The sequence below is a fragment of the Hyperoodon ampullatus genome (assembly GCF_949752795.1).
Source record: "Hyperoodon ampullatus genome assembly, chromosome: 3".
NCBI lineage: Eukaryota > Metazoa > Chordata > Mammalia > Artiodactyla > Ziphiidae > Hyperoodon > Hyperoodon ampullatus.
Window position 1 is genome coordinate 88,518,274 of NC_136916.1, and position 26,381 is coordinate 88,544,654.

At 41.7% G+C, this 26,381-nt stretch overlaps 1 protein-coding gene across 1 annotated transcript in view; it reads left to right on the forward strand.

Annotated features, from left to right (window-relative positions):
* The window catches only part of SHC4 (SHC adaptor protein 4), a gene marked incomplete at its 3' end in the record, with an annotated part of 125,879 nt that overhangs the window by 77,253 nt on the left and 22,245 nt on the right, over positions 1-26,381 (forward strand). Inside the window, exons 6-10 of the mRNA XM_079701402.1 lie at positions 3,382-3,433; positions 13,675-13,798; positions 15,279-15,450; positions 17,539-17,599; positions 24,844-25,023. Coding sequence (XP_079557528.1) covers positions 3,382-3,433; positions 13,675-13,798; positions 15,279-15,450; positions 17,539-17,599; positions 24,844-25,023 — 589 coding nt within the window. The remainder of the gene's footprint in view (positions 1-3,381; positions 3,434-13,674; positions 13,799-15,278; positions 15,451-17,538; positions 17,600-24,843; positions 25,024-26,381) is intronic.

Genomic DNA, 26,381 nt, shown 5'->3' on the forward strand with positions numbered 1-26,381 from the left:
CATATAGCAGGTAATCAAAAATTTGGTTTTGACAGAATATTTCCTGTCACTGATTTTTTTTAAGTATTTGGATTAGTAGATGAATTTATAATACTCCATTGTGTTATTATCTGAGAAGCTTCTTGTAGATAATATCCAGTTCATAAAAAACAAGCATGTCATACGTGTTTTGCCAGTCCTCCCTCAGAATTCCTTTCAACGCAGAGTTCCAGGCAGATCCTACTAATCAACTGGATTTGGTATACATGGGGAAGCATATTTGCCATTCTGGCCGTCAACCAAGGCAACTAAATCTAATCCGAAATGAGCAACTAGGTTTGCAGAAACTCATGGAGGGAACGCTGAGCTGGGGAGAGAAAACTTGCAGTTCCTCCCTACCAAGAGGCCATGTAATGCTCGTTTCCCATGACTTGTGCGGGACTGAGTCAGTGCTGTCCCTCCAAGCCTTCTTTGCAGAGTGGAGGGTCATTCCCTGACCTCCAACTGCATCAACTGTGGACCAGAGCAAAAGGAGAGGGTCATTGAAGCTAGGAATCCTGTGACTGACCAAGAAACAAATCTGTTTAAACGGAGGGAGGAGGAGGAGGATTTTGCTCCTCTGTGACATTGTGACATTTTTCTTGTACCTTGAAATATAGAGTTGACCCTTGAACAATGCAGGGATTACGGGCCCCAATCTTCCACCAAGTCAAAAATCTTCGTATGACTTACTGTGGGCCCTCCATATCCCCAGGTCCTCTACATCCACCCTCCATCTGGCCTTGTAATCTGGCTTCAACAACGACTCCAAGGATGTGTTTGGTAGCAGAGCGGGTTGACTACCAGTCTGAAAAGGCCCACATTGTCTGTTACTTCTCTTCCTAACCCATTATAACTCAACCATCCATGAAGGAACTCGAATACTTTCCTTAAGCAATTTTTAAAGTAATGAGTTCTATAAGAGTAGTGTGAAAAATAATTGTTGCTGTTTGCCCTAAATTTTCCTTTTCAAGTTTCAATGGTTGCTGTCATTTTAGAATTGGTATGAAAATCTTTATCTTACCCTAGGCATGCCCTGCATGGTGTCTACCATAGTTCTCCAGAATCCTTATTCTTTTTAGACTGTCTTTATGTGCCTTCAGTTCTTTATTTCTTTTGACCAACCAAAGCACTGCCCCTACAAAGACAAACAGTAAAGAATTGTAGCCACTGTGGGAAAGTTTGTACCTACTGAATTGAGTGGCACCCTTGTGCTCTCTGCAGCTGGAGAGAAAGCCTGCTGGTTTTAAATAGAAAACTGGAGTGACCAGAAGCCTTGGCATTAGAGGTCCCCCGAGTGAAGTTCTACCCTCAGGTCAGGGAGGCAGAATGGTGGAGTGCCAGGCTCTGCAGTCGAGTAGACTTGACTTATTTAGACTCGAAGCTTCAGGGTCCTCATCTGTAAAATGGGGAATGATCACCCTCGCCTCAAGTGCTGTGAGAATTAAGTGGAATGGTGCATGTAAGCTGCTAGCACAGTGCCTGGCACAGAGTGATAACTGTCACCACTGTTGCTAACACATGTCTGTATTTTCTTAGGGCACTCACTGAGATAATGTACAGCTTCACATCAGATAACGGTCCAAGGGGTAGGCAACCAGAAGTCTGCGTGGCCCAATGTAGTACCCATTCTTTCTACCATTGTCCCTCCAAAGTTTCAAAAATACTGGGTGTTTCTCTCACCTCTCCACCTTGCTCACCCTCACTTTTACTGTGGTCTCATAAACAGTTTATTTGTCTTCCTTCTTTCAGCCCTGAAGGCAGTTCTTGGTAATTGTTCTGTGTCTGTATATGCTTTCTTCATCTCAAGAATGCATTATGAGTATGTGAAAATTGAATATATTTCTTACATTTCCCCCCACTATTTGTGCTTTGCTTTTAACATCCTTTAAATTCTCCCAGATATTTACAGTTATAGAATTTTAGGACTGTGAGAATGTTGGAGACTCTTTTGAAGATGAGGAAACTGAGGTCTGGAGAGGCCCCATGACCTCTTTCCCATCAACTAATATAGCAGACAACATTGCTAGCATCATACCACCTCTCCAACTTTAAAATGAGCAGCCAGGCCCCTGGCAATTGTGGCTTTGCTTCTAAATTACGTAATGTAAAGCTCATAGATATGACCTTATTTATTTATAAGATATTTCAAATCTTTTGTCTTTTTGCATAAGAGAGATTTACTTAGGTGTGTGTTATTTTTTAAAATAACTGAAGGCAAGTTATGCTGGCCCTGAGATCCATTTCCTGTATGATTCATTGTGGGTTATTAAGTGATTGTCCTTGAGGGCATTACAAACATGGGCTTTTATTTCCTGCCAGTTGACTGCATCTTTCCTCTAGAGAGTCGTGCTTCTAATCTGCAAATGGCATTGTGTGTATTTTTTTTCCTGAGAACTGAGATAACAAAAAGCATCTTTAATTATTAAAATCTGATCCATCGGCATACTGTTTTCAATAAAAGTCAGAATTACCAAGTAGCTTTTTGTTTATTTGTTTTTCCAAAGCCAGCAACATATCTCTTTTTTTAACATAAGTTTAAATGGTGCTATTATATCTTTCTTTTACAGTTTTTTATTTTTATACAATTTTTAAAGGTAAAGTCCATTTACAGTTACTACAAAATATTGGCTCTATTCCCCATGTTTGACCATACATCCTTGAGCCTACCCAGTAGTGTGTACCTCTCACTCCCCGACCCCTGTATTGCCCACCTGCCTCTCCTCCACTGGTAACCACTAGTTTGCAGCACATCTCTTTTTGAACTCCTTAGGTGTTTCATGGGTTCTCTTTTTCAAAAATGATCTCTCCTTTCTATATATTGATCAAATAAGTGCCTTGTATTTTCGCCCTCTTACTCCGTAAGTTGCACTGCACACAAGCAAGCTAACAACCATAAAACCCATGTCTCTTTAATCACCTTATTTTCTGATATATGTGGTATCTGTTTGGACAACAGGGAAATCATGGTGCCACATCCTAGTCTGTGACACCTTTGTGACTGCGTAACCCCTGGTATTTCAACTTTCAACACAGGAGAGTTATAGTCCCTAACCATTTTTTGTGAATGTTTGTCCTAACATATTCCCCACCTGCATTCTCTTTTGTTCTTAGTGACATGGTCTGCCTCTAAATTTTTAAGCTTCAGATTCTCTCCCCAAGGGGCAGAGAATGTGGACTTCACAGTTGCTAAATATATAGTGTATATTTGTTTATGTTCCCTCCTAGGATGGCTTTCCTTTGCTCTTTAAGCAGAAACCTTAGTATCGGTCCTTGCCTGAGTATCATATCCTAAATGTACTCTTATCATTCAACAGTAACAATCCATTCATTTTAAATGCAATCATTTTCCCTTTTTTATAGGATACTACAGACTATGTTGCCTACGTAGCTAAAGATCCAGTTAATCAACGAGGTATGGAAAGCAACTTCTAGATTTTCTTAAGAGCTGGTATATACCAACTTTAAAAAGAAGCAAGCAATTATTTTCGATATGCAAAGTGATGAGAATCACTAGAATGCTATACTGGGGTCTAGAAATATTAAGTGCCTCTGAGTTTGAAATAAATAGCCCTGCTAGCAGAGCAAAGTAGAAAAAATATATAGGTGGGATTTAAATCCCACCAGTCATTTGAGTCATTTACATCCCATAAACCAAAAGGCTTATCATCTATTTGTATAAGCGAAAGAGAAGCTGTTTTGGTTATAATAGACGGGGCTGGCTGCCACATCCCCAGTGGACAAATGAGTTACCCTTAAGACTGAAACCAGTAACGTCATTGGCCTGCAGTGGCCTTGGCACGTGTGTGTGTGTGTGTGTGTGTGTGTGTGTGTGTGTGTGTGTTTATATGCATTGAGCCTGTGCACTTGCTGTTCAGGAGCCTGGCATGTCACTCCGTCTGGCTTTTTCTCATCTTTTGGATCTCAGTGTAAATGTCTCTTCTTCAGAGAGACCTTCTTTGACTGATACACTACCATCTCCAGTAGTATATGCCACCCTGCTGTGTCATAATACTTTATTTCTCTTCTGTTGACAGTTATCCCACATTTTTGTTATTTTATTTACTCACTTGTTTATGTGTTTAGTGTCTTTCCTTTCTACTGAAAGCTCCTGGAGGGCAGGAACCTGTTTATCTGATTCACCGTTGTTTCCCAAGCACTCATCACAATGCCTTGCACATAGGTGATGTTCCATAACTATTTTTGTTGAATGACTGAGTGAATGGAAGAGTGAGTTGATTAGTTGTCTTATCCCAGGATTTAGCAAGGTTACCTAAGAAACTCTCCTTCCAGCCACACTTTGGATCAGGGGCCTGAAGTTAGGCCATTGAGCCTCTGTAGACAGACATGCTGAGTGTTGCTTCTCATTCCTAACTCTGGAACATTCAGACTCCTCTTAGAGATGAGTGTTAGGTTGCTTCTCCTCCTTAATTAGAGCCTGTGAATTGAGCAGTATCCCCTGTCACCACCCCAGGGGTGGAGTTTGCCCCCAAACACTTATTAAGTACACATGGAGTGGAATTTGGAAATTCAAAGAGCTATAAAGACACAGAGGCGGAAATGTGCGTGGCATACTGGGGACAGGTGAATAAAACACTAGAATGCAGGTTGTGTTTGGAGGAGAAAAAAGTCAAAAGGGCATCTAGAGGGCAGATAGGAGAGAGCTAATAAGTAGGAACTTATTCCTATGGGCCAAAGGGTGGAGAAGGCTGTTTATAAAACAGAGATTTAGGAAGGTTGATTTGGCAGCAGGATGCAGTAGATGGATTCAGGGAAGGTGGGAGGTCAATTTGGAAGCTCTCGTGATTGTCAGAAATGAAATTATGAGGACCAGCTGCTGGCATAGGACCTGGCACAGAGTAGGTTCTCAGTAAATGCAGGCCAAGAGAACATGGCTCGATGAGATGGAAGGAAGGAACAGGTGACAAATACTGTGCAATACTGCATTAAAATAGCCTCTAAGCTACATAATAAAGAATGGATGTTGCTCAAAGAGTTGATAGAAGAGACAGGAACTAGTGAAGGGGAAACGGGGGAGTAGGAACAGAACACAACAAAGGATACCAGAAGAGCAACCTCTTTTAAACAAGCCTGAGCTTCCTTAAAGAATAAAAGTATGCTATTTTGGGGAAGGTCTCTGAACAACAAAGCCCTTTCTCTCAACCTGAAAAGGGCAGGGTGAAAGGAAGAACAAATAGATCAGGAAATCCAGATGTTTAGTAACTTTTTCCATCAGTCACTGAATATCTCAGGCATGTCATTGCTCTTCAGTAAACAGCAGGAGGCGTTCAAAGATTCTGCTCGTTGCTGAGGCTAATGGTGAGCAGGATCTACATGCTTGCAAATCTCCCTGCTTGCTTAAGTGCAATAAGAGAGGCAGAGAAAATACGATGCAACTCGTTCACTTTGAAATCTCCTGTTCTGGTGTCCGAGTAGTTCATCAGAGCTGAGTTGCTAGAACTCACGGGGATCCCAGCCAGGGGTTTCTGCAAAGGCATTTATGAGAACTATTGACTGAGCTCATGGATGGGATTTGAGAGTTGAGAATAGATTCAGAAATGGTTCAAATAGAGGTTTCATTGTTTTCTTTCTTTAGTCCCCAGCCCGTGTATAGGAAGTAAGAAAGGTGCTGGAGTCAGACAGTCTGGGTGGGAATCATAATGCTTCCCCCATCTCACCATAGGCCTCAGCCAAGCTGTTTCACATCCTGAACCTCAGTTTCTTTAAGTGGGAGAAATAGCATCTACTTGCTGGTGTTATTGGGAGGAGTAACTGAGGTAATACAGGGAAAGCATCATTTCCTTTACAGTCTCTTCTCATCTTTCTTCTTTAGGGAAACAGGTCTGTTAAGTAGCTAGATGACTTAGAAATCTACGGTGATTTTCTTGGGCAAAAAAGTTAGTATCTCCTCGTCACTTACTGCTCCTTTTCCTGTCCCCTCACCCCTTCTCTTGTTTATCTTGGTTGGGAAGCCTTCTGCGAGAAGCCACTCTGTTCACAACATACCCACTGCTTGCACATCCCTCTAGTGTTAAATCCTTTCCCCTCACCTGAGCCTCTGGACTTTAATTTCTGTACAGAGGTACCAACACAGCTCTTGAGTCCACAAATAATTATTAATTACATACTAATATACAACGGGCTGAGGTAATTGTTGTGGAAGAAAAATAATTCCTGGCCACCATGGGCTCATCATCACGGGGGAGAGAAACAGAACCTGTAGGGTGTGCAGGAGAAGTAGGGGAGCATAGGGAATAGTGCCTGGAGCCTGGCAGGTGCCCAGGTAGGCTTTGTGCAATAAGTGAATAAAGGCGCAGGTGGAAGAGCTGTGCAGTGAGAGCTTGGGGCTGTGGGTTTGGATGGTGGGTAAAGGTGGGACTGCAGAGAAAGCAAAGAGTAGAAGTAGGGGAGCCATGGCTGAAAAGGTAGGGAGATTGTGGAGGCTTTGAATGCCAGCCAAAAAGTCACTGGGAGCTGTTGAAGATTTTGAGCTTTATAAAAAATTATTCTGGCTTCTGCCATTCTACTGAAATTACAAAATGATAAGTTTTCTGGCCTTTGTATCTGTAAGGGTGATATTGGAGGGCAGGAAAGCAGTTTGGAATTGTAGAGTCCAATTTGGAGGACATCTCATTGGTCCTGGGCAGGGGTGGTGATGCTTTAAACTGCACTGGGGGAAGAAGGGACGGTCTGGACAAAATTGTGAGCTAATAGTACTTGGGAGCTATTTACATACGAGCATTGATTAAAAAAAAAAAAAAAAGAAATCAGATGACCTTGAGGATTTAATGAGATATTGTATGCAATGCAGATATCTCAGTGCCTGGCTCATTATAAGTATGCAATAAATGATAGCCATTATTATTATTGTCCTGAGCGGTTTGAAATGGTGTGCACTAAAGAAACAGGGATTTTTACAAATAGGAAACACAATCCAACAGAGAAGTAAGAACAAAAAAGTTATTTACTGCGTGCTCACCACATGCCAGGCATTATCAAGAGTATTTAGTCTGCATGGTCTCATTTCAACCTCACAACAATCCTATGAGGTAGGTATTAATGTTACTCATTTTTTGTAGAAGCAAACTCTGGAATTGAGAAAAGATGGTTTTACTAAGCTCACCCAGCCAGTAAGTACCTGGACCGACTCCAGGTCTGGAGCACACATTTACAAAAGAAGATTACAAGGTACCAAGAAACATTAAAAAAAAAAAAAAAAAAAAAACTTTAACCTTACTAGTAATCAAAGAAACACAAATTATAATTAGATATCATATTTTGTCTTTGATAAAAGGTAAAATGTGATTTAGAGTAGTAGTAGCTCTTGAACACTGCAGATCCAAATGTTTCAGAGAGCAAACTGACCATTTGCATCAAACTTTAAAAAAGGTAAACACTTTTTTTTTTTTATAATTTATTTAATTGATCCCCTTTTATAAATTTATTTATTTATTTTTGGCTGTGTTGGGTCTTCATTTCTGTGCGAGGGCTCTCTCTAGCTGCGGCGAGTGGGGGCCACTCTTCATCACGGTACGCGGGCCTCTCACTGTTGCAGCCTCTCCCGTTGTGGAGCGCAGGCTCCAGACGCGCACGCTCAGTAGCTGTGGCTCACGGGCCCAGCCGCTCCACGGCATGTGGGATCTTCCCAGACCAGGGCTCGAACCTGTGTCCCCTGCATTGGCAGGCAGACTCCCAACCACTGCGCCACCAGGGAAGCCCGGTAAACACTTTTGAGCCAGCAACTTCACTTCTAAGGAAATAGGACATGCACAAAGATTAAGCAGTAAAGATCACCGTCATATGTTATTGATATAATAGGAAAAAGAAAATTAATTCAGTGTTCATAAATAGCAAATTATTTAAATGAATCCATAGACTGTACTACCATGTAGCAATTAATGTTATTGAGTACAAAAAGCAGATTATGAAACAATGTGTATGGTATGAGTCCAGGTAATTTTTTGGAAAAAAGATAGGAAAGACAAGATGTGGTACATATATACAATGGAATATTACTCAGCCATAAAAAGAAACGAAATTGAGTTATTTGTAGTGAGGTGGACGGACCTAGAGACTATCATACAGAGTGAAGTAAGTCAGAAAGAGAAAAACAAATACCGTATGCTAATACATATATATGGAATCTAAAAAAAAAATGGTTCTGTTGAACCTAGGGGCAGAACAGGAATAAAGACACAGACGTAGAGAAACAGACTTGAGGACACGGGGAGGGGAAGGGGAAGGGGAAGCTGGGATGAAGTGAGAGAGTGGCATTGACATATATACACTACCAAATGTAAGACAGATAGCTGATGAGAAACAGCCGCATAGCACAGGGAGATCAGCTCAATGCTTTGCGACCACCTAGAGGGGTGGGATAGGGAGGGTGGGAGGGAGGCTCAAGAGGGAGGGGATATGGGGATATGTGTATACATATAGCTGAGTCACTTTATTATACAGCAGAAACTAACACAACACTGTAAAGCAATTATACTCCAATAAAGATGTAAAAGAAAAAAAGACTGGAAAGGCACATACCAAAATGTTCATAGTATGTAGTTATTCCTGGATAGTGAGACTTATGTAATTTTTATTTCCTAGAGTCTTTCTATTTTCTAAAACTACTATAATGAATATTTATTACATTAGTAAAAAGAAAAGAATGTTCTGAATCCTTGAATAAATACAAAAAACAGTGAAATCAGAAAGACAGTGTTATAAACTTACCTGGTGAGTTTGGTTCATCCAGGGGAAAATGTTCAGTAGAAAGAAGAAGCCCAGAGGTTTGTGGGGCCTGAGGAGAGACAGGCCTTCAGGTGCAGGTTTGGAAAAGCTGCAGCTTCTTAGCCCTAAGGGTGAGCTAGATCACTGAAGGAAGAATCCAGAAAGAAGAAGGCTGAGGGTCTCAGGGAGTGGGAGAAGACCAAGAGATGAGTATCTGCTGAGATGCAGGAAGAGCAGTTTCTCTGGGAGAAGAACCTGGGAATGTCTCAGACTGAAGAAGAGTTAAGGGCAATGCAGGTAGAAAATGCCATTCAGTCCAGCAGTTGACAGGCCACTGGTCACCATGGGAAGCACAGTGTCAGTGCATGGGTCAAGGCTGGAGCCAGACCTCAGGGATGAGGAGAGCCTGGGGGGAGCCAGGCTTCATGCTAATAATCCTGAATGCTCCCACTGTCTCCCATCTGCTTGATTCACTTACAGCATTAGTGCATACAAGTCAGGGAAGCTGCCACTTTTTCCATCTTGGCTAGGACTCTTTAGTGAACTCCTTATTCTATAAAAGGCCTTTTCTGTAGAAAAGGTAAGTTCCAGTAAGAGTGTTTTGAGTTTACCTAGTGACTAATACAGCCTGCCCCTGTAATTGCTGTAAATGAGGAAATCTCTTCACTTCTTACTCCAAATGTGTACAGTCCAGAAAGGCTTAAATATTTTCTCTGAATCTAGTCTGTGAAGAGGTCCCAGTTTACCTGAACTACCTGGATATAGGAAGGCCATGGTCCTGAGTCTCTGAAGAAAGAAAAAAAAAAAAAAAAAAAAAAAACCCAAAACCAAAAGAAAGCAAAAAAAAGCCCAAAACCAAACCAAAACAAAAGAACACTGTAAAACCAATTTAAATTAACCCAATTATGTATATTTATGTTTATGGTTATAAAATACATGCCTTATCGTCCTGGTGACATTCCGAAACTATGGACTGGACTGCAGGCTAGCTTCTTCAGGCTGGTTTCTTCCTAAGGGGTGGTGGTAGGCTCCGTGCTTCAGTCCCACAGCACCATCTGGTGGCTGATTTGAGAAGCTGCACTCTTGAATTTCTAGTTTTCTAATAAAAACCAAAAGCAAAAACAAGCAAACGAGCAACAAAAACAATAAAACTGGTCCATTTAAATATAAAACAATAAAGAAGGGCCTGTTATTCTCGAAGAATTGTTTTCAGCCTCTTGTCCATGACTATCCAATTAGGAAACCAAATGAAAACGACAGAAGAATAAGAATCCAAGATTCTTTTAAATCTTACTTAATATAGTACAGTACCTGATACTCGAGAATAGAATTGTAGGTCTATCTGGCTATGAGGCGGGATGAAAAGAACCCAGGTGTGTTTCTGATTCCAGACATGGAGATCAAGGCTCAGGCCTCCATGCAAAATTACCACATCACTGGAAAGTCAAATCCTTTCTTGGGGGATTGGGACTTTTTATATGCTTGTCTTTCTTCCTTCCCATTAGCTAAAGATTGGGAAATTCCTGGCTAAGCTGGTGCTTATCTGAATTTTTGGATATGGGTCTAGCACTGGGAAAGGGGCATTTTTATGTGATTCAAACCCGTTCCTATTCTGGCTCATGACCAACCTAGAAAAGAACAAAGAGCATTTTCACAGAGCAGCACATGAGTGGCAGCGAGAGCGCCATCAAAATGTGTGTGTTCCCTGAAGTTGGGGAGGCTGCACAGGACACCCCTGCACAGGGTCAGACTTTTTGTCCAGTTGTTTCTTTCATGGAGATAGGCACCACTGTGTTTTCTTTTTCTTTCTGTTTAATCCAAAAAAAGTAATATGACAGCAATAAGGTTATCCAGAGCAAAGCAGAAAGTGTGTTGGTAGCATCAGCCCAGGAACAGGACAAAAACCTCAAGTATCAGAATCAGAAAAGCTGAGAGAAATAAAACATTTTAGAAGTAAGTGAGAAGCGGTAGAGGACAGTTAGTGGGTTGGTTGATGCATTCATTCCTGTGCCCATGTGCCTTGCCCTGTTCCTCAGAGGGTTTAAGCTACTGCGACTGAGGGAAGATAGGATTTCTATAAAGCAAGAAGGGATTCAGAGATCATGCAGGGCCCTGTCTTGGCAGGTGAGGACCTTATTCACACAGATTGTGGCATAATTAGAACTTGAACTGGGATCTGAATCTTTTCACAGAGTTTTTTCAGCCATCTTTGTTCTCACATCCCTCATGGGAGGTACACTTTGGTCTTCCTCCCTCCCTCCCTCCTTCCCTTCCTTCTTTCCTTTTCCTGCCTCTCTCGTTATCTTTTCCATCTTTATCTCAAGACATCTCCTTGATCCTAAGAGGAAATAAAATTACAAAAATTGTTTCCATTTTGATATGATTCCTGGTCTTGACTTCATTTTTAATTGGACCAGGAATTTATGGATGAAAAGAAAAGAATTCAAGTGAATTACCTTTTCTTCTCAGAACGTAACACAACTTTTTTTGGCTCCATCAGAAGACACATCTCCAAGGGCGCTTTGTAGGTTTAAGGATATGAGGCCTGACCAAGAAAGAGGAGACCATTTTCACAAATGTCCCAAGCAATCGTTTGTACCACTCACTGGTTGTGAGATGCTGCCCCACGATGGTAAAATTGAAGACAATTTCTCACAGTAGAATTATGGGTGTTATTAGAGAAATCAGAATTTATTCATTCATCACATATTTTTAGAACACATTCTATGTGTTGGTTGCTGTGTGAAGCTAGTGTAGAGAAAAAGAAGGGGCAATATACAATGGCAGTCTAAAGACAGACCAAACATTTTCCTTTGGTAAAAAGGGTATTAACTTATAGATATTCTTAATTGAGTTTTCAAAATTGTAATTGGCTCCTAAGTCTATTTCAAGATCCAAATTGCTTCTTTAAAGGGACAGCCTTATAAGAAATGATAATTAACCCTTTTGGAGATTTGACACCTTCGCATGGTTTGATTTACTGATGCCACCCCCTGCACGCACACACACGCACACATACACACACCCCTTCCCAAAGTTCAGAGACATCAATTCTTTAAGTAAACGTTCAGCTAATTCTAAAATAAGAATTATATGAGATTCCTTGAGATGATTATCAGCATAAAGCTAGGAAACACCATTGTAAGTTCTACCTTAACCTACTGTTACAGGCTCTGCAAATTCAGTTAGATGTGAATGAATTTTCTTTTACTTTAAATAAATACAAAATCCTTTTCAAGACGATGCAAAGCCTAAAATCACGCTTCCAAGTCAACACAGTTAAATCATTCCATCACGACAGGTATCCTCCTCTCCTCAAGTATCCCTTTTAGTAAAATGTTCCAGTGTTGGTTCCACAGTTCCACCGTTTCACAGCTTCCCTGGTATCTAAGCTATTTTGCTATGTACTCACTTAAGCCTTTCCTATTCTCAGAGAATAGCTGACAGTTTTTACAACATTCTTGAACCATTATCAAGCTTTTCCTCATCCCTCAATTCTTCAGGCTATACAAACCAATATATGTTTTAAAAATTTCTCATGAGGGCTTCCCTGGTGGCGCAGTGGTTGAGAGTCCGCCTGCCGAAGCAGGGGACACGGGTTCATGCCCCGGTCCGGGAAGATCCCACATGCCGCGGAGCAGCTGGGTCCGTGAGCCATGGCCACTGAGCCTGCGTGTCCAGAGCCTGTGCTCCGCAACGGGAGAGGCCACAACAGTGAGAGGCCCGCGTACCAAAAAAAAAAAAAAAAAAAAATTTCTCATGAGACTTTATTGCCTATATCTTTAAGTCATCCTTATGACTCTTTCTAAGCCATCCTGAGGAAACTTCAAATTCAGTTCAGTTTTTGTATTGTAAGGCCCTAAGGACGACACCATACTCTAACCAAGGCAACTGATATTCCATATGATGGGGAGATTGATTTATAGTCCCTGAACACAAGCTCTGGTTTTTACATAGAAGCAGCAGCAGCAGATGTGCCAATTCGTTTGTGATGTTCCATCAGCTGCCCCCTCCACAATTTATTTCTTTAATTTGCTAGTGATAACTAGCCCTTTCCAGTAACTGTTTTTCAAAGAAAGTGTCTAATAAAACTTTTAATATCTTCTAGTAATGTCAGCTTCATGAAATCTTGGTTTGGATGCTTATTGGAGATAGTTCTTTAATAGGATTTCAAAGACAGGGATTACCATACCATCACCGCTTTCTAGTAGCAATGACAGGGAAAAGGGATGGCTAGACGAGGGGGTATTCTAAAGCCCCTCTCTTCACCAGTAGCTCATCCCCCATTTTGTGGGGGGAGATTTAGAAAGTTACCCTTTCTCAGTCATCTGTAGTGTACCATGCAAAGACAAGGCTGTAAACCTCATCTTCCTATCAGATTGCTGCCCTAAGCATCTTCTGTATTGAATTCTAGAGCTAACACTGAACATGGGTCACATTATTAGTCAAGATCAGTCTGCCTTGGGCTTCCCTGGTGGCGCGGTGGTTGAGAGTCCGCCTGCTGATGCAGGGGACGCGGGTTCGTGCCCCGGTCCAGGAAGATCCCACATGCCCTGGAGCGGCTGGGCCCATGAGCCATGGCCGCTGAGCCTGCGCGTCCGGAGCCTGTGCTCCGCAATGGGAGAGGCCACAACAGTGAGAGGCCCGCATACTGCAAAAAAAAAAAGACCAGTCTGCCTTTATTAAAATGTGGGCCCCAAATACCTGCCTCCAGGCCAAAATTTATAAGTGTTTTGAGATACTTAGTTGTCAAATATGAATGTTTCTTCTCTTTGATGCATATGAAATATGAAGTATGCCATTTCAGAGCTGAAGAGAGCTTGTAAACCTACTTTTACTCAATTACCAGTTCATGTTCTGGAAGTATTTTGAATTGATCTGATCTTCTCTTACTGAAAATTTATTGTAATTTTTTTGTATGTCCTCTTGCAGCCTGCCACATATTGGAATGCAGCAATGGAATGGCCCAAGACGTCATAAGTACCATAGGGCAGGCTTTTGAACTCCGGTTTAAACAGTATTTGAAAAATCCTTCTTTGAATACTTCTTCTGAAAGGTCAGCCAGGAGTTCTTTAATTATTTGACTTACCATATTTTGTTTCATTTTAAAATTAATATGGCATTTTAAATTGACTAATTAACTTAGTAATTTTTTTTTTACAAATAGATACAGTTTCAGTACAAACTAATAGTGACATTCTATTTTTCTTCCATTCATATTTGTTCAGATATTTCCTCTTGCTTTGTAATAGAATTAGAGGAAACACTAAAAGTGAGAAGGGGTCGACCCTGTTTCTCTGATGGTATACAGAGCTATGAATTGATTAGGTAATGTCATAAAATGAGCATGAACAAATTTCTTAGGTTTGTTTCAACCCCAGATCCCTTGCAGATCGGTTAAAAAAATTAAGAAAGAAGAGCAAAATAATAAGAATCAAATGTCTGTGACAGGAATTCCTATTAGTTTGTTCATTTGCAGTGCAGATAGATCAGCTCCAGCCAGACTGCGGCAGGGGTGGAACATGACGTGACCCAGGGATCTGGTTGTTCTGTTTAGTCCACAATGAAAGCTGAACCCTTTCAGGCCTGTCAGACTCCACCATGTGTGGAATGCAGTGAGGCCCCTGACTTGCAGAATTCACACCCAAGAAATAAAATATTTGGACACTTTTAAATGCATTTCTGGAACCCCCCTAATTTGTCATTTTGTGTATCAACAGACACCGGGTTTGGAGATCTCCCTGTATGAGGTGGTCTAGGGTAGCAAAGGAGAGGCGCTACCAGCAGGCCTTGTTGTTGAATTTTTCCTAGGGTAGCACTTACCTCTTAGTGCTGTTATTTTGTTGACATGTAATGAACCCAACAAAACTGTGTGGGTTATCAGTGGAATCAGCTCAATTCAAATGGACTTGATATATTCTTTCTCATAAGAAACTTTTACTAATTCCAATTTGGAAGAAAAATCTGTTTTGTTTTTTTTTTTTTTTGCCCTGTTTCAATTTTAAAAACAATGCATGTTTACACAAATCTCCCCACTTGCCACATATGGTTCTAATATTTCTTTATGAATCTCATATACTCCAGATTTGTGCAGACAAGTTAGCTGGCCATAGCCTTGTATTTTTTTCATCTTGGTTTAGTAAACTGGGCCAGGCCCACTGCCCAATATTTAAATTTTCTTTGAGCAAAACATTTCCGAAATGGTACAATGAAAGAGTGCTGGAGAAATACAGGAAAACTTTGTGTTTTTATCCGATTGACCAAAACAACTGACATTCAGGGAGTTCGTATATATTTTATCACTGAGAGGAGACACAAAAGCATCACCCTTAAAAAAAAAAAAAAAAAAGCATCACCCTTGGCACTTTTTGTTGGCTTACCCCACTTTAATTGTCTACAGGAACCTAACAATTCAGCCATCTGGTTGCTTCCATCCAGATGTTTTCAGGATGATTTGCATGGTTCTGATCAGTCTACATCCCCTACAACATTTGAATTCCCACCCAGCCTCTTGGGGATTCTTTTTTCCCTTACAGTGAGGAGGTGCACGTTGATGACCATGCTGAGGAGAGAGAAGATCATGAGTATTACAATGAAATCCCGGGCAAGCAGCCACCTGCAGGCGGTGTTTCAGATGTACGGATCAAAGTTCAAACCACAGAACAAATGGCTTACTGCCCCATACGGTGTGAAAAGTTGTGCTATTTGGTAAGTAACGTTTTATTGCTATTAGAACTAACAATGCAGTTCTCTCCTTACCACTGAGAACTTAACTTGAGGATTACCAAATGCTAGTTTAGAGAAGGTATCATCTTCCTCAGCACAGAGCCAGAGAGTGAATCATTGTCAGAACCTGTACTCAATAATTTTTACTCCCAATCCCCCAACCTCATCCTCAGCAAGTGACCTCACATCCTACTTCATTGGGAAGACAAGGACGGTCCAACATGTTATCTTCAACTTCACCCTTCCGCATCTCCAAGTCTTCCTATGTTCTCCTTGGTTCTCTTCCTTAGCTACTGTCTCCATGACTAATCCTCCCCCTGAGCTCCTGATCCCTTCCCCTCCTACCAACCCTGTGCCCTTGTTCTGGCCATCAACCTCTGTCTCAGTCTTTATTCTCTGTCTGTCTACTGGTTCTTTCGCTTCTGTCTGCAGATAAACTCGGACTCCTCCAACTCATCTAATAATGTCCTACCTCTCTCTCACCTTCCTTTCACCCACAAACTTCTAGAAAACACTGCCTGTATTTCTGCATTCACATCCACACTACACTTCCAAAATCTGAACTCTGCTTGACAACTTGATAGAAATTTCTTTTACAGTGGTCACCGATTTTTTTTTTTTTTTTGGTCACCAACGGTTTAATTGTTAAATCTTCAATCTTCTTCAATATTCTGAATCTGTCTATAGCCTGTGATATCTGTTGGCTGCCTCTTCTTTTTTTTTTAGACCTCTTCTGTTAGCTTCTAAACATTTTCGTCGTGTCATTCTCATTCTGCATCTCTAGTTGCTGCTTTTCTTTCTTTTTTCATGTTTTCTAACATTTTATTTAGTATATTCAAACTTACAAAAACGTTGAAAGAATTACACATGAACACTCATATACTCACCACCTAGATTCTACAATTATAACTCTACTCTATTTACCTTGTCATCCTATGTTGTTAGCTATCACCCATCAATCCATCTGATTTTTGATGCGTTTCAAAATAAGTTGCATCTTTCCTTTTTATATCTTGTTTTCTTGCATGTCCTCCCCTGCAAACCCAAGTCTTACCACCATGGAACCCCTTTCCAGTGCTCTGCCCTTGGCCCTGGTGTCTCCTCTGACATGCCACCTGTGTACATACTCCACCAGTTTCTCTGTCTTCAGCCATTACCTACTTCTCCAGCTGTGATGCCACAAGCATTTCATTGCTTGTTTATACCAAGATTAGACTCAGCATTTTACCTTGACTCCAAGCTAGATTCCTCTACTGACGTACTCATGTTTATTAATGGCACTCCTATTCTTTCACTGATCTACAGTCTTTTGTTTTCTCACACTTATCAACTCAGTCTTCAAGACTTAGGATCCTACCATGAAAGTATCTTAAATCTACCCAACCTTTATCATTCCTGTTGCATCTTTCTAAGTTCTGGTCCTCACTTGCCCAGATGATTCTGAAATCCCCTTTCTTGTCTCCAGTTTCATTCCTTTAAACCCTCTTGCATGGTACTGCTGGATTAATCTTTCAAAAGCAAAGACATTGCCCTTCTCAAAGGCATCAGTGGATCCCATACCCTTACTGAAGAGAGCTGTGTGTATATGGGATTATTGAAGCCTTTGATAGCATGAGATTTTTCAAGGATGAAAAATGGGTCTGGCACAAACCTTAGTAGAGTAGGGCTCCAATCTGCCAGTTCACGGTTAGATAGAGGTTTGCTAAATGGCCAGTGTTTATACAAGTGCCCTGGAAATCACACTTTCTGGCTGAGCTTGGATTGAATCCTGGAATGTGACCTCCCAAGCAGAGGTCTATAACCCTCAGGATATGGACCTTACATTTATGACCTCCCCCACCCTAATCAGACCCGCCTCTGCAGTTCCAAAACAGTGCACTGGGAGAGGAGGCTATACTCCCCGTCCAAAATCTCAGTTTCTTTTTCTCACCTGTCAGACACTTCCTGTGTCCGAAAATGGAGTTGTCTGCTAAATTCTGCTGGGAGCATTATTAGTGTTTTGTCTGTTTTTTGAAAGTTTATGAACGTTTACTATGTTTGTAAATGTTTCACAATTTGTTGTTTATACAGCCGGGAAACTCCAAGTGCAGCAGTGTGTATGAGAACTGTCTAGAACAAAGCAGGGCAATAGGTAGGTACAATTGCTCTTCCCCACCTGCCACTCTCCTTATTTCTTCTACGTTATATGGTCATGTGTGGCCCTTACTCTTAAATAGTTCATGGGAAAGTCAGGTGTATATAACCAAACATGTAGTGCTTCTGTTGCAGGCTTCCCACATTCTGAGAAGCGCAGAATGCCACATATGTGTCAGTTGAAAAGCTATGGTTCTCCCCTGCTCCTGTGTACTCTTCCACACTACAATTCTGCTTTATGGAATCTTTCACTGCTTTTTTTTTTACTGCGGTACGCGGGCCTCTCACTGTTGTGGCCTCTCCCATTGTGGAGCACAGGCTCCGGACGCACAGGCTCAGCGGACATGGCTCACGGGCCCAGCCTCTCCGCGGCATGTGGGATCTTCCTGGACCAGGGCACGAACCCGTGTCCCCTGCATTGGCAGGCGGACTCTCAACCACTGCGCCACCAGGGAAGCCCCTCACTGCTTGGATATCATGAAAGCTGTCTTACTGGAAAGGTGATTTCTCTACTCAAACTCAAGGCAGTTCCGTTTCAAAGAATATCAGACAATAAGCTAATATGAAAATTGATGCTTGTCAAATCCATTAGGATTAAGAGAAAACCTTCATTTCTTCTTGGCAAAGGGAATAAAAAGAAATCTGAAATGTGAGAGTCCCAATTAGAGGTTCATACACCCCATACTTGCCAGGGCGTTAAATATCTTTTTACTGCATGTGATAATTGACATCAGGCACAACTTTTCCACAACACAAATGTAGGGCATAGACTATCAGGTTGGAAATATATTTTCATAAAAACATTCTACTGCTAGTTAGTCATTTTATTCTTATAAATTGTTGAAAGTATTTATTTCTTTGGGAAGCACAGTTTTGCAGCTTTAGAGGGGGAGATAACTGGACATTGTAAATAATGCAGTGGAGGATAGAGGTGGATAACCACACTTAGGAACTCAAATTAAATTAGCAGGCACTTGCCAACTAGAAGGTAGTTTCTCACTTCCAAGGATATCTTCATATTTCTTATGGAATTTTGCCAGTGTAATCCATGAATTTTATTATTTCTTATACAGTGGGGGTACATGAGGGTCTTGGTACAACTGTGATTACCACTTTTCCTCCACCCTGCAAAAATAATCAGAGTAGTGAGTGGAGGCAGTATTTTAAATTCTTTAAAAACATGGTTCTTTTTGAAGGAAATTAAAATTCGATGCCACTCTTTAAAGGTATTTAAAATTCCAAATGAATTCTTAATAATATGAATAAAACAAATTAGTGTCAAATGTAAATGTCTTTTTAAAACTGTGTCCTTGGGGCTTCCCTGGTGGCGCAGTGGTTGAGAGTCCGCCTGCCGATGCAGGAGACACGGGTTCGTGCCCCAGTCTGGGAAGATCCCACATCCCGTGGAGCGGCTGGGCCCGTGAGCCATGGCCGCTGAGCCTGCGCGTCCGGAGCCTGTGCTCCGCAACGGGAGAGGCCACAACAGTCAGAGGCCTGTGTACCACAAAAAAACAAAAAACAAACCAAAAAAAAACTGTGTCCTTAGGAGCTGCAGTTCCTTCCTTCATTCCTCTTTTCCTTTACCCTAGAGATTCCTAACCTAGGATTTAATAGTCAGGAACATACCACATGTGCTTTGTAGTCTTGTATCCATTTTCTACCTGTGCTGAAGCTCACTTTGAACTGTCTCCACATCCTGTTTTTTCTCATTCTGTGTTCTTCATTTATCCAACAGTGCACTCAGTGATCATCAGGACGTCCTGTGGGTCAGGCCCTGAGCTGGGTGCTAGGGATGGAGACACAGTTGGCATTCGTGTCTTTTGCAGTTTAGCCAGAGGGCATACCTTAAACCAGTGCTTACAAATGTGATGAGCATTTCAAAGCCCAGGATGTTATGGGAACAAATAACAGGGACACCTAACTTAATCTGGGAGGCTAGAGAGGGTCTCCCGAAGGAAGTAACAACCCAACTAAGACCTGAGGGATGAGTGGGAATTATCCAGGCACAGAGAGGGAAGTGGGAGGGGAAGGGAGAGAAAGGAGAGTATAAATGAGTACTGGTATTCCTAAGTGTGCCAGGACCAGTTCCCAGATCACTGCATGGAGAGGGTACATGGTGGGGAGAGAGAGGCGTTTCGGATCTAGGAGAGAGTCCTGTGGAACTCCAGAATGTTTCGCCCTGCCCCAATACCTCTTTTCCCAGCTCATCCCTCCTCCCCATTAAGCAGTCGTCATGGCATGCCCTCCTGGCCTCAGCCACCTAGCTTCTGAAGGGAACTCACTGAACAAGAATCCTCAACATTTCCAGAATGATGTTGAATGTTCGAAATCACGACACTACCATCAGAGAAAAGGGGCAAGGTTTCCTTTCATTTTTTTTCCTCAAAAGCTTTCACCTTGATTTTTATTTTACATTTTTAAAGTATCCTTCCCCTCAAAGCAACACTATTTCAACTTTATCCAAGATTTTTCTTTTTGTAAGTATAACCTTGTCATAGAATCCAGTTTGTTCTTTCTGTTTATCTTGCTTTTATTTCTCCTTTAAACTAACAAACAATGTAACCCCTTATTCTTTCATGCTTTACACATGCCCTAAGCCACTATCAGATCCAAACTCAAGAACAGACTTTTGTAATAAACATTTATTTGGAGCCTGGAATCTATTTTTCCATAGAATTAATTTTAGCCATGTTGGCTATCTCCTAGACAAGTGACCATATTCTACTATTTTGGTTTCCTATACTGGAGCTTAAGTGTATATTTTGTAATGACAAATACAACAATAGGATATTCTATTGTAAGCATCTGTTCTTTAGTTATACTCTAATTGTGGAAGAGTCTGGGACCGATACTGAGCTTCAGCACACTGTCTTCCTTTTTGGTGGCAATAAGGTAACAATTCATGGCTGGGAACCTTTCAGAATCTTGGGGAGGTGAGAGATGGTGTTTATAGTTTGGAAAAAACCCTCCAGCTGGATATCCTCCTCCCCTGAAAATCACTGAGCTACAGCCTTGTTTTCTTAGAAAAGCAGGTTCTAACTTCCAGTGGGAACCAAAGTGCTAGGAAGCCATTTCCCCAGACCTCAGCCACTCAGCACATAGAGGGATCGAAGGACTCAACCCCTGCTCCGGGGGCTGTGACAAGTATAAGTCCCTCCTGCTGTGGCAGGAAGGACCTTCCTAACCCAGCGTCTTTTCATCCACAGACACCCAGAAGTCAGGGGTTCCTATCTTGGGGCCTGCCTATGACTACTTGGGTATGTGTTTAAAAGTGATCTGAGGGCTTCCCTGGTGACCCAGTGGTTAAGAATCCACCTCCCAATGCAGGGGACATGGGCTTGATCCCTGGTTGGGGAACTAAGATCCCACATGCCATGGGGCAACTAAGCCTGCACGCTGCAACTGTTGAGCCCATGTGCCACAACTAAGCTCACACACCACAACTAGAGAAAAGCCTGCGTGCCACAACTAGAGAAGCCCACGTGCCACAAGATCCTGCATGCTGCAACAAAGATCCTGCGTGCTGCAGCTAAGACCCGATGAAGCCAAATGAATAAATAAATAAATAAATAAATAAATAAATAAGATCAGAAATTTATGACCAGTCACCAAATTAATAGAGTTGCCAAAATAGCAAATAGACAGTTTTGATGGCTTTTCCCGGAGATTCACACATAAGCATTTGAGAGACACCTATACAAATATTTTCAACAAGTTTTGGCTTTTTAATTCAGAGACATTTATTTATTCAAATATTGACTTAAAATTTGAATTCTGGTGTATAATAAGTACTGCAATAGGCTTCCTGTTGAAGGAGTTAATTATATTTATTGCCAGATGTGTAAAAGATCCCTGTCCTTAATAATAAATTCCCTTGTGGATAAAAATAATTAGCAAAATAGCATACTGTTTCCCCAGCCTTCAAGTTAAAATGAAAATGTTGATATTTTTAATCAAAAAGATGCTAAATTTCCACAGACCCTAAGGGCTAGCACTTAAAAACTTTGGTACCTCCAGTATATACACTGTGTATGTATTTATTTTCTGCCACAAATCTTCTCTTAGGCAGGTTGGATAGTTTCTCAGAGTAACACTTTGCACAAAGAACTTTTGGAATGCATGATGGCTGGCATGTGTAGTTAAGCTCTGAATAACCACACACTTTATCCTAGAAAGATATTAAATTTCGGCATGGGGTGAGTTTGTTTGTTTGTTTTTTTAAATTTAAGACAACTTTGCTGACTTAGATATAATGGTGCATTTGAGAAAAAGGAATGGTAGTTTTTAAGAGAGACTGTATAGACATTGATGCTTTTGTGTAACCCTGTGGGATGGCGAACTTGATGTGGTCAGCTCATGCCAGTCCTCTGTGAGGGGCAGATGAGTCAGTGCCCTGCACTAATGGTTGACTTGGGGTCTTGAGAGCGTGGTGGGGTCACATTTGCTAAGAAAGGAAAACTAGGTAGACATTCAGTCATCTGTTCATTCAGCTGACATTTTTCTTTTGAGCATCTGCTTCATACCAGGCATTGAAGATGAAGAAGATACTCAGAAAAATGGGTTCTAGTCTCTCATCAGGACTCAAGGAATTTTCAGTCTCAAGGGGAAGACAGAGAAGTAAACAGAGACCTACAGTTTATTATGGAGTGGCACCTTACCCAGCCTGGGGTGGGGGGTGGGGGAGGAGGGAGGACTCAGTGGAAAGCTTCCTGAAGGAGGGGGATTCAGAGCAGGATCTTAAAGGACAAATAGGAGTTAGGTCAAGAAATGGATGGGAAGGATATTACAGCAAGAGATAAGTGTCATGTGCAGAGGCCCAGTAGACACACAACTGAGCAGTGAGAAGAACGCCTGCTGCAAGGCAGGCACTATGCTCAGTGAGGGGCTTACCCACATTCTTTCCTGTAATCCTCGCAATGTATTTTAAGCTCGGCATCCCCATTTTACAGGTATGAAAACTGACAGAGAGGTTAAGTAACTTGCCCCTGGCCACACAAATAGTAAGAGATACCACAGGGATCTGTGGAACCCAGGTCCATGTTAATTTAGAAGCAGACTTCTTACAAATACTGTTCATCATATTCCACTTTCAGTAAATTTTTATGAGCAGGCACTCCTAAATAAATATTAATTCAATCATGCATCAGTTCTCTACACTGTGCTAATATATTATGCATGTATTATAAAACACACACAGAAATAGAAAATTTCAGTTAGAGTTAATGACAGACATTTAAGAAAATTGTCTCGCTAATTACAGTGGCTGAATACTATCATTAGGTAATATCTCAAGGTCTGATATACATTTAGGGCATTATTGATAAAGAAAACAGACATAAATCCACATTTCCATCTTGATAATTTTAACTGTTGGGAGGCCAAAGTTCTGATCTAATTAGATTATTCTTGTTCATCAGCTCAGAGTGCAGCTAAGGAGGAGCTTGTAGTCAGTAAAAGAATGGTCTTCAATCCTTGATTTTTTGCAGTGATCCTTTAGCCACTTGTCCATTTGTGAAAGTAAGTTTAGTTTAAACTGGATAACATATTTCATAAATCCACTTAACCAAGTAAATGGAAACTGTCATAGGTTGCCAAAAGCAACAAAGAAACGAGGGGCACTACTGCCCCTTCTTCTGTCGCATCCCACTCTTCCCTCAGAGTATTCCACGTACAGATCATGACATGGGACAGGGTGACAGGGTGACAGGAAGGCCCGGACAGAGAGGAGCAAAGGAGGAGCAGATAGTAGGACTGTAGTCTTGACTGGGCTCCCCCTATCCGGTGTATTCTTAGGTTTCCATACTTGTGTTATAAGAATCATAGCACTCTTCACCATGATGTGAAATCCAGTGTGAAGTTGGTCCTTTGAAGGGGTTTAGTTGACTGGAAGAACTGATGTTTTACGGTAAGACAATGAAATAACAATGTCACTGCTTTAGGTGCAGCCTCACGGGGATCTTGTATATGTATGGCCAAAACTATAAAGGTACTTGTGTGAACAGAAAGACAAAAACATTCTGTCCTGGCATTCTCAGGACAGGACCAGTTGAATGGTACAAAGTACTTCATGCCATCAGGTAGTGAAATATGGTGCTATTATCCATTCAGGCAGTAACTATTAGTTGATGTGATAATGTGTGCCAGGCATATGCTAGAGGCAGGGGCTGCAGCTGTCAGCAAGACAGGATCTGTGTCTTTGTAGAACATGCAGTCTAGATGCAGTACAGATATTAAGAAACATAATAACATAATAGAATTAAGTACTCTTGTGATACGGGCTTCAGAGGGAAGCAGAGAGACATAGTCTAGTCTGAGAAAGTCAGGGAAGCCTCTCTTGAGAAAGAGATGTTTAAACTGACCTCACCTAAGGATGAGGGTGATGGAGAAGGGGAGGGAAGGGCATGTCAATCAGAGAAGATGGCCTTACGGTGGGGATTCTAGTGCAAGAAGGCTGTTGTGAGCAGGGGCAGAGACTGGGGAGGACAGGGTTGCAATGGAAGCTGGGTGCTCGGGAGCAGGGCCTGGGGCTTGTTGAAGAGTTTGACTTGTACCCCAAGAGCAGTGGGAAGCAGTGAATGTTTTTAAACCTCTGAGAAGTAGGATCAGATTTTCAGTTGTAAAAAGATCATTTTGGCCACATGTATGGAATAGAATGGAGGGGAGAAGGCAGAATAAGGGGACAGAGGACGTAACCTGAGGGGTGAGTTCTTTCCATTAGATGTCAGAATGAACATCAGCAGCTGGTGCAGGGCTGTGCTTGGTGAAACAAAACTTTGGCAATAGAGGGAAGACAGACTTCCCACTCTTAATAATTTAAAATTAAGTAACGAGTTTTTTGAAAAGCAGTTTCAATAACTAGTAGATATTCAAGTTCCACATGGCATGTGTGGTTTTCTTGGTTCCTGGGCTGTAGCTCTGAGCAGTGTCTGTTTGCTGGCCGGTCAGCGCCCTTCCTCCCCTGGCTGTTCCTCTTTCACATCTTCCTGGTTTGTCTGCTGTCTGCTGTTGAAGCAAAGGGTCAGCTGAGGGACGGGCAGGGAGGGGCAGGGAGACCAAAAGAGGGTGCTTTCCCTCAAAGACTGGTGCTTATTTTGTTTTTACAGGTCAAATCTCAAAGTCAGTATTCAATCCTTGCATGGGATGGGCATGGCTTTTCCCTTCCTGTCAATTCTGGACTCAAACATGATTTTATTTCTTGTTTCCAAAGCAAAAACACCGTACATTGATCTTTACTCACTACAGGTAATGCACACGAGAGAGGGGTACAGTCCCAAAGAGACACGTCATTGATGAAGCCCGCGTGCCGAGTGGATCTCTTCGACGACCCCTGCTACATCAATACGCAGACTCTTCAAAGCACGCTAGGCTCTGCTGGAAATCAAAGTCCAGCTCACCCACTGGGGACCCCATGGTACCGTGAAAGTAAGTGGCTTCTCATTGCCTGTATTAGTTTCCTGTGCTGCAGTAACAAGTTACAACAGACTGGGTGTCTTAAAACAAGAGAAATGCATTCTCTCACAGTTATGGAGGCCAGAAGTCCTAAATCAAGATGGCAGCAGGGTTGGCTCCTTCTGGAGGCTCTGGAGGAGAACTGGTTTCATGTTACTCTCCTAGCTTCTGGTGGCTGCCAGTAATTCTTGGTGTTCCTTAGCTTGTAGACATGTCACTCCAGTCTCTGCCCTCGTCTTCACATGGCCTTACCCCTGTGTCTCAAGTCCCCCTCTTCTTTCTCTTATAGGACAACACCTTTCTCTTATAGGACAACACCCTTCTCTTATAGGTAGGCCCCAAATCCAGGAAGATCTCATCTCGTGATCCTTAATTTAATTACATTTGCAAAGACCCTTTTTCCAAATTAGGTCACATATGCAGGTACCAGGGATCAGGACTTGAGCATATCTTTTGGGGGCCACTGTTCAACTCGCTATACTGTCTCTCATTTTAAAGAACGCTATTTCCTTGGCCTCATTTTTCAGAGAATTAAAAGTATTCTTTCTTACCTCAGTCCCTCACCACAGTTAATAAAGGTTAGAACTATGTGGCGCTGTTACAGATTTCAAGGTTTTGGAACTTTGATTTTGAATAATCTTTTCAAACACTTTAAATTGACTCCCAACTTTTGCTTTCTGCTGTGTGCTTTTGCTGAAGGAAGGGCTGTCAAAGCCAGGAGATAATTTTGAATTTGTTTGTTTGCTTGGGGAACAATGGCCACTGTTCCAACTCTGTTTAGTGATGGTGTTAATTTTATTCATTTCAAAACCCCTTAGCAAGTCATCTATATAGCACTAAAATAAGGTGACTTCTTTCTTCAATTAGGTACTATGAGTAAAATACAATAAGACAAACATCATTTTCCTGCCAGATTGCTTCCAGGGGTAAGTCCATAAACAGTAACATAAATAAATAAAAGCAAAACAAGCCAAAAGCCTACAATCAACTAAAAAATAAATTAAAAAATGCTTTTCATAAAGTACTGGTGCTTGTTGGGTTCAGAGATTGGTGTCAAATTTGGCTTACTCCAAAGATAGAGAATCAGTCGCTGAGAAAGTCCTTTCACTAGCCCAGGAGGTCACTCTAGACTGACTTTCCAGCTAGTGTGGCTGCAGTGACAATAAAGTTTGGAAGGAGATTTTGCTGGGGCTGAGCTTCACTTGACCACCTTAACTCTCTAGACTGAGACAAAGGTTTTCATTACCAGCCAGGTGGCAAGTAGGCCATCTTCTTGCAAGCTTTCCAAGATCACTCTTGGCAACCAAACAACCCAGTTGGGTTCTCTAGAA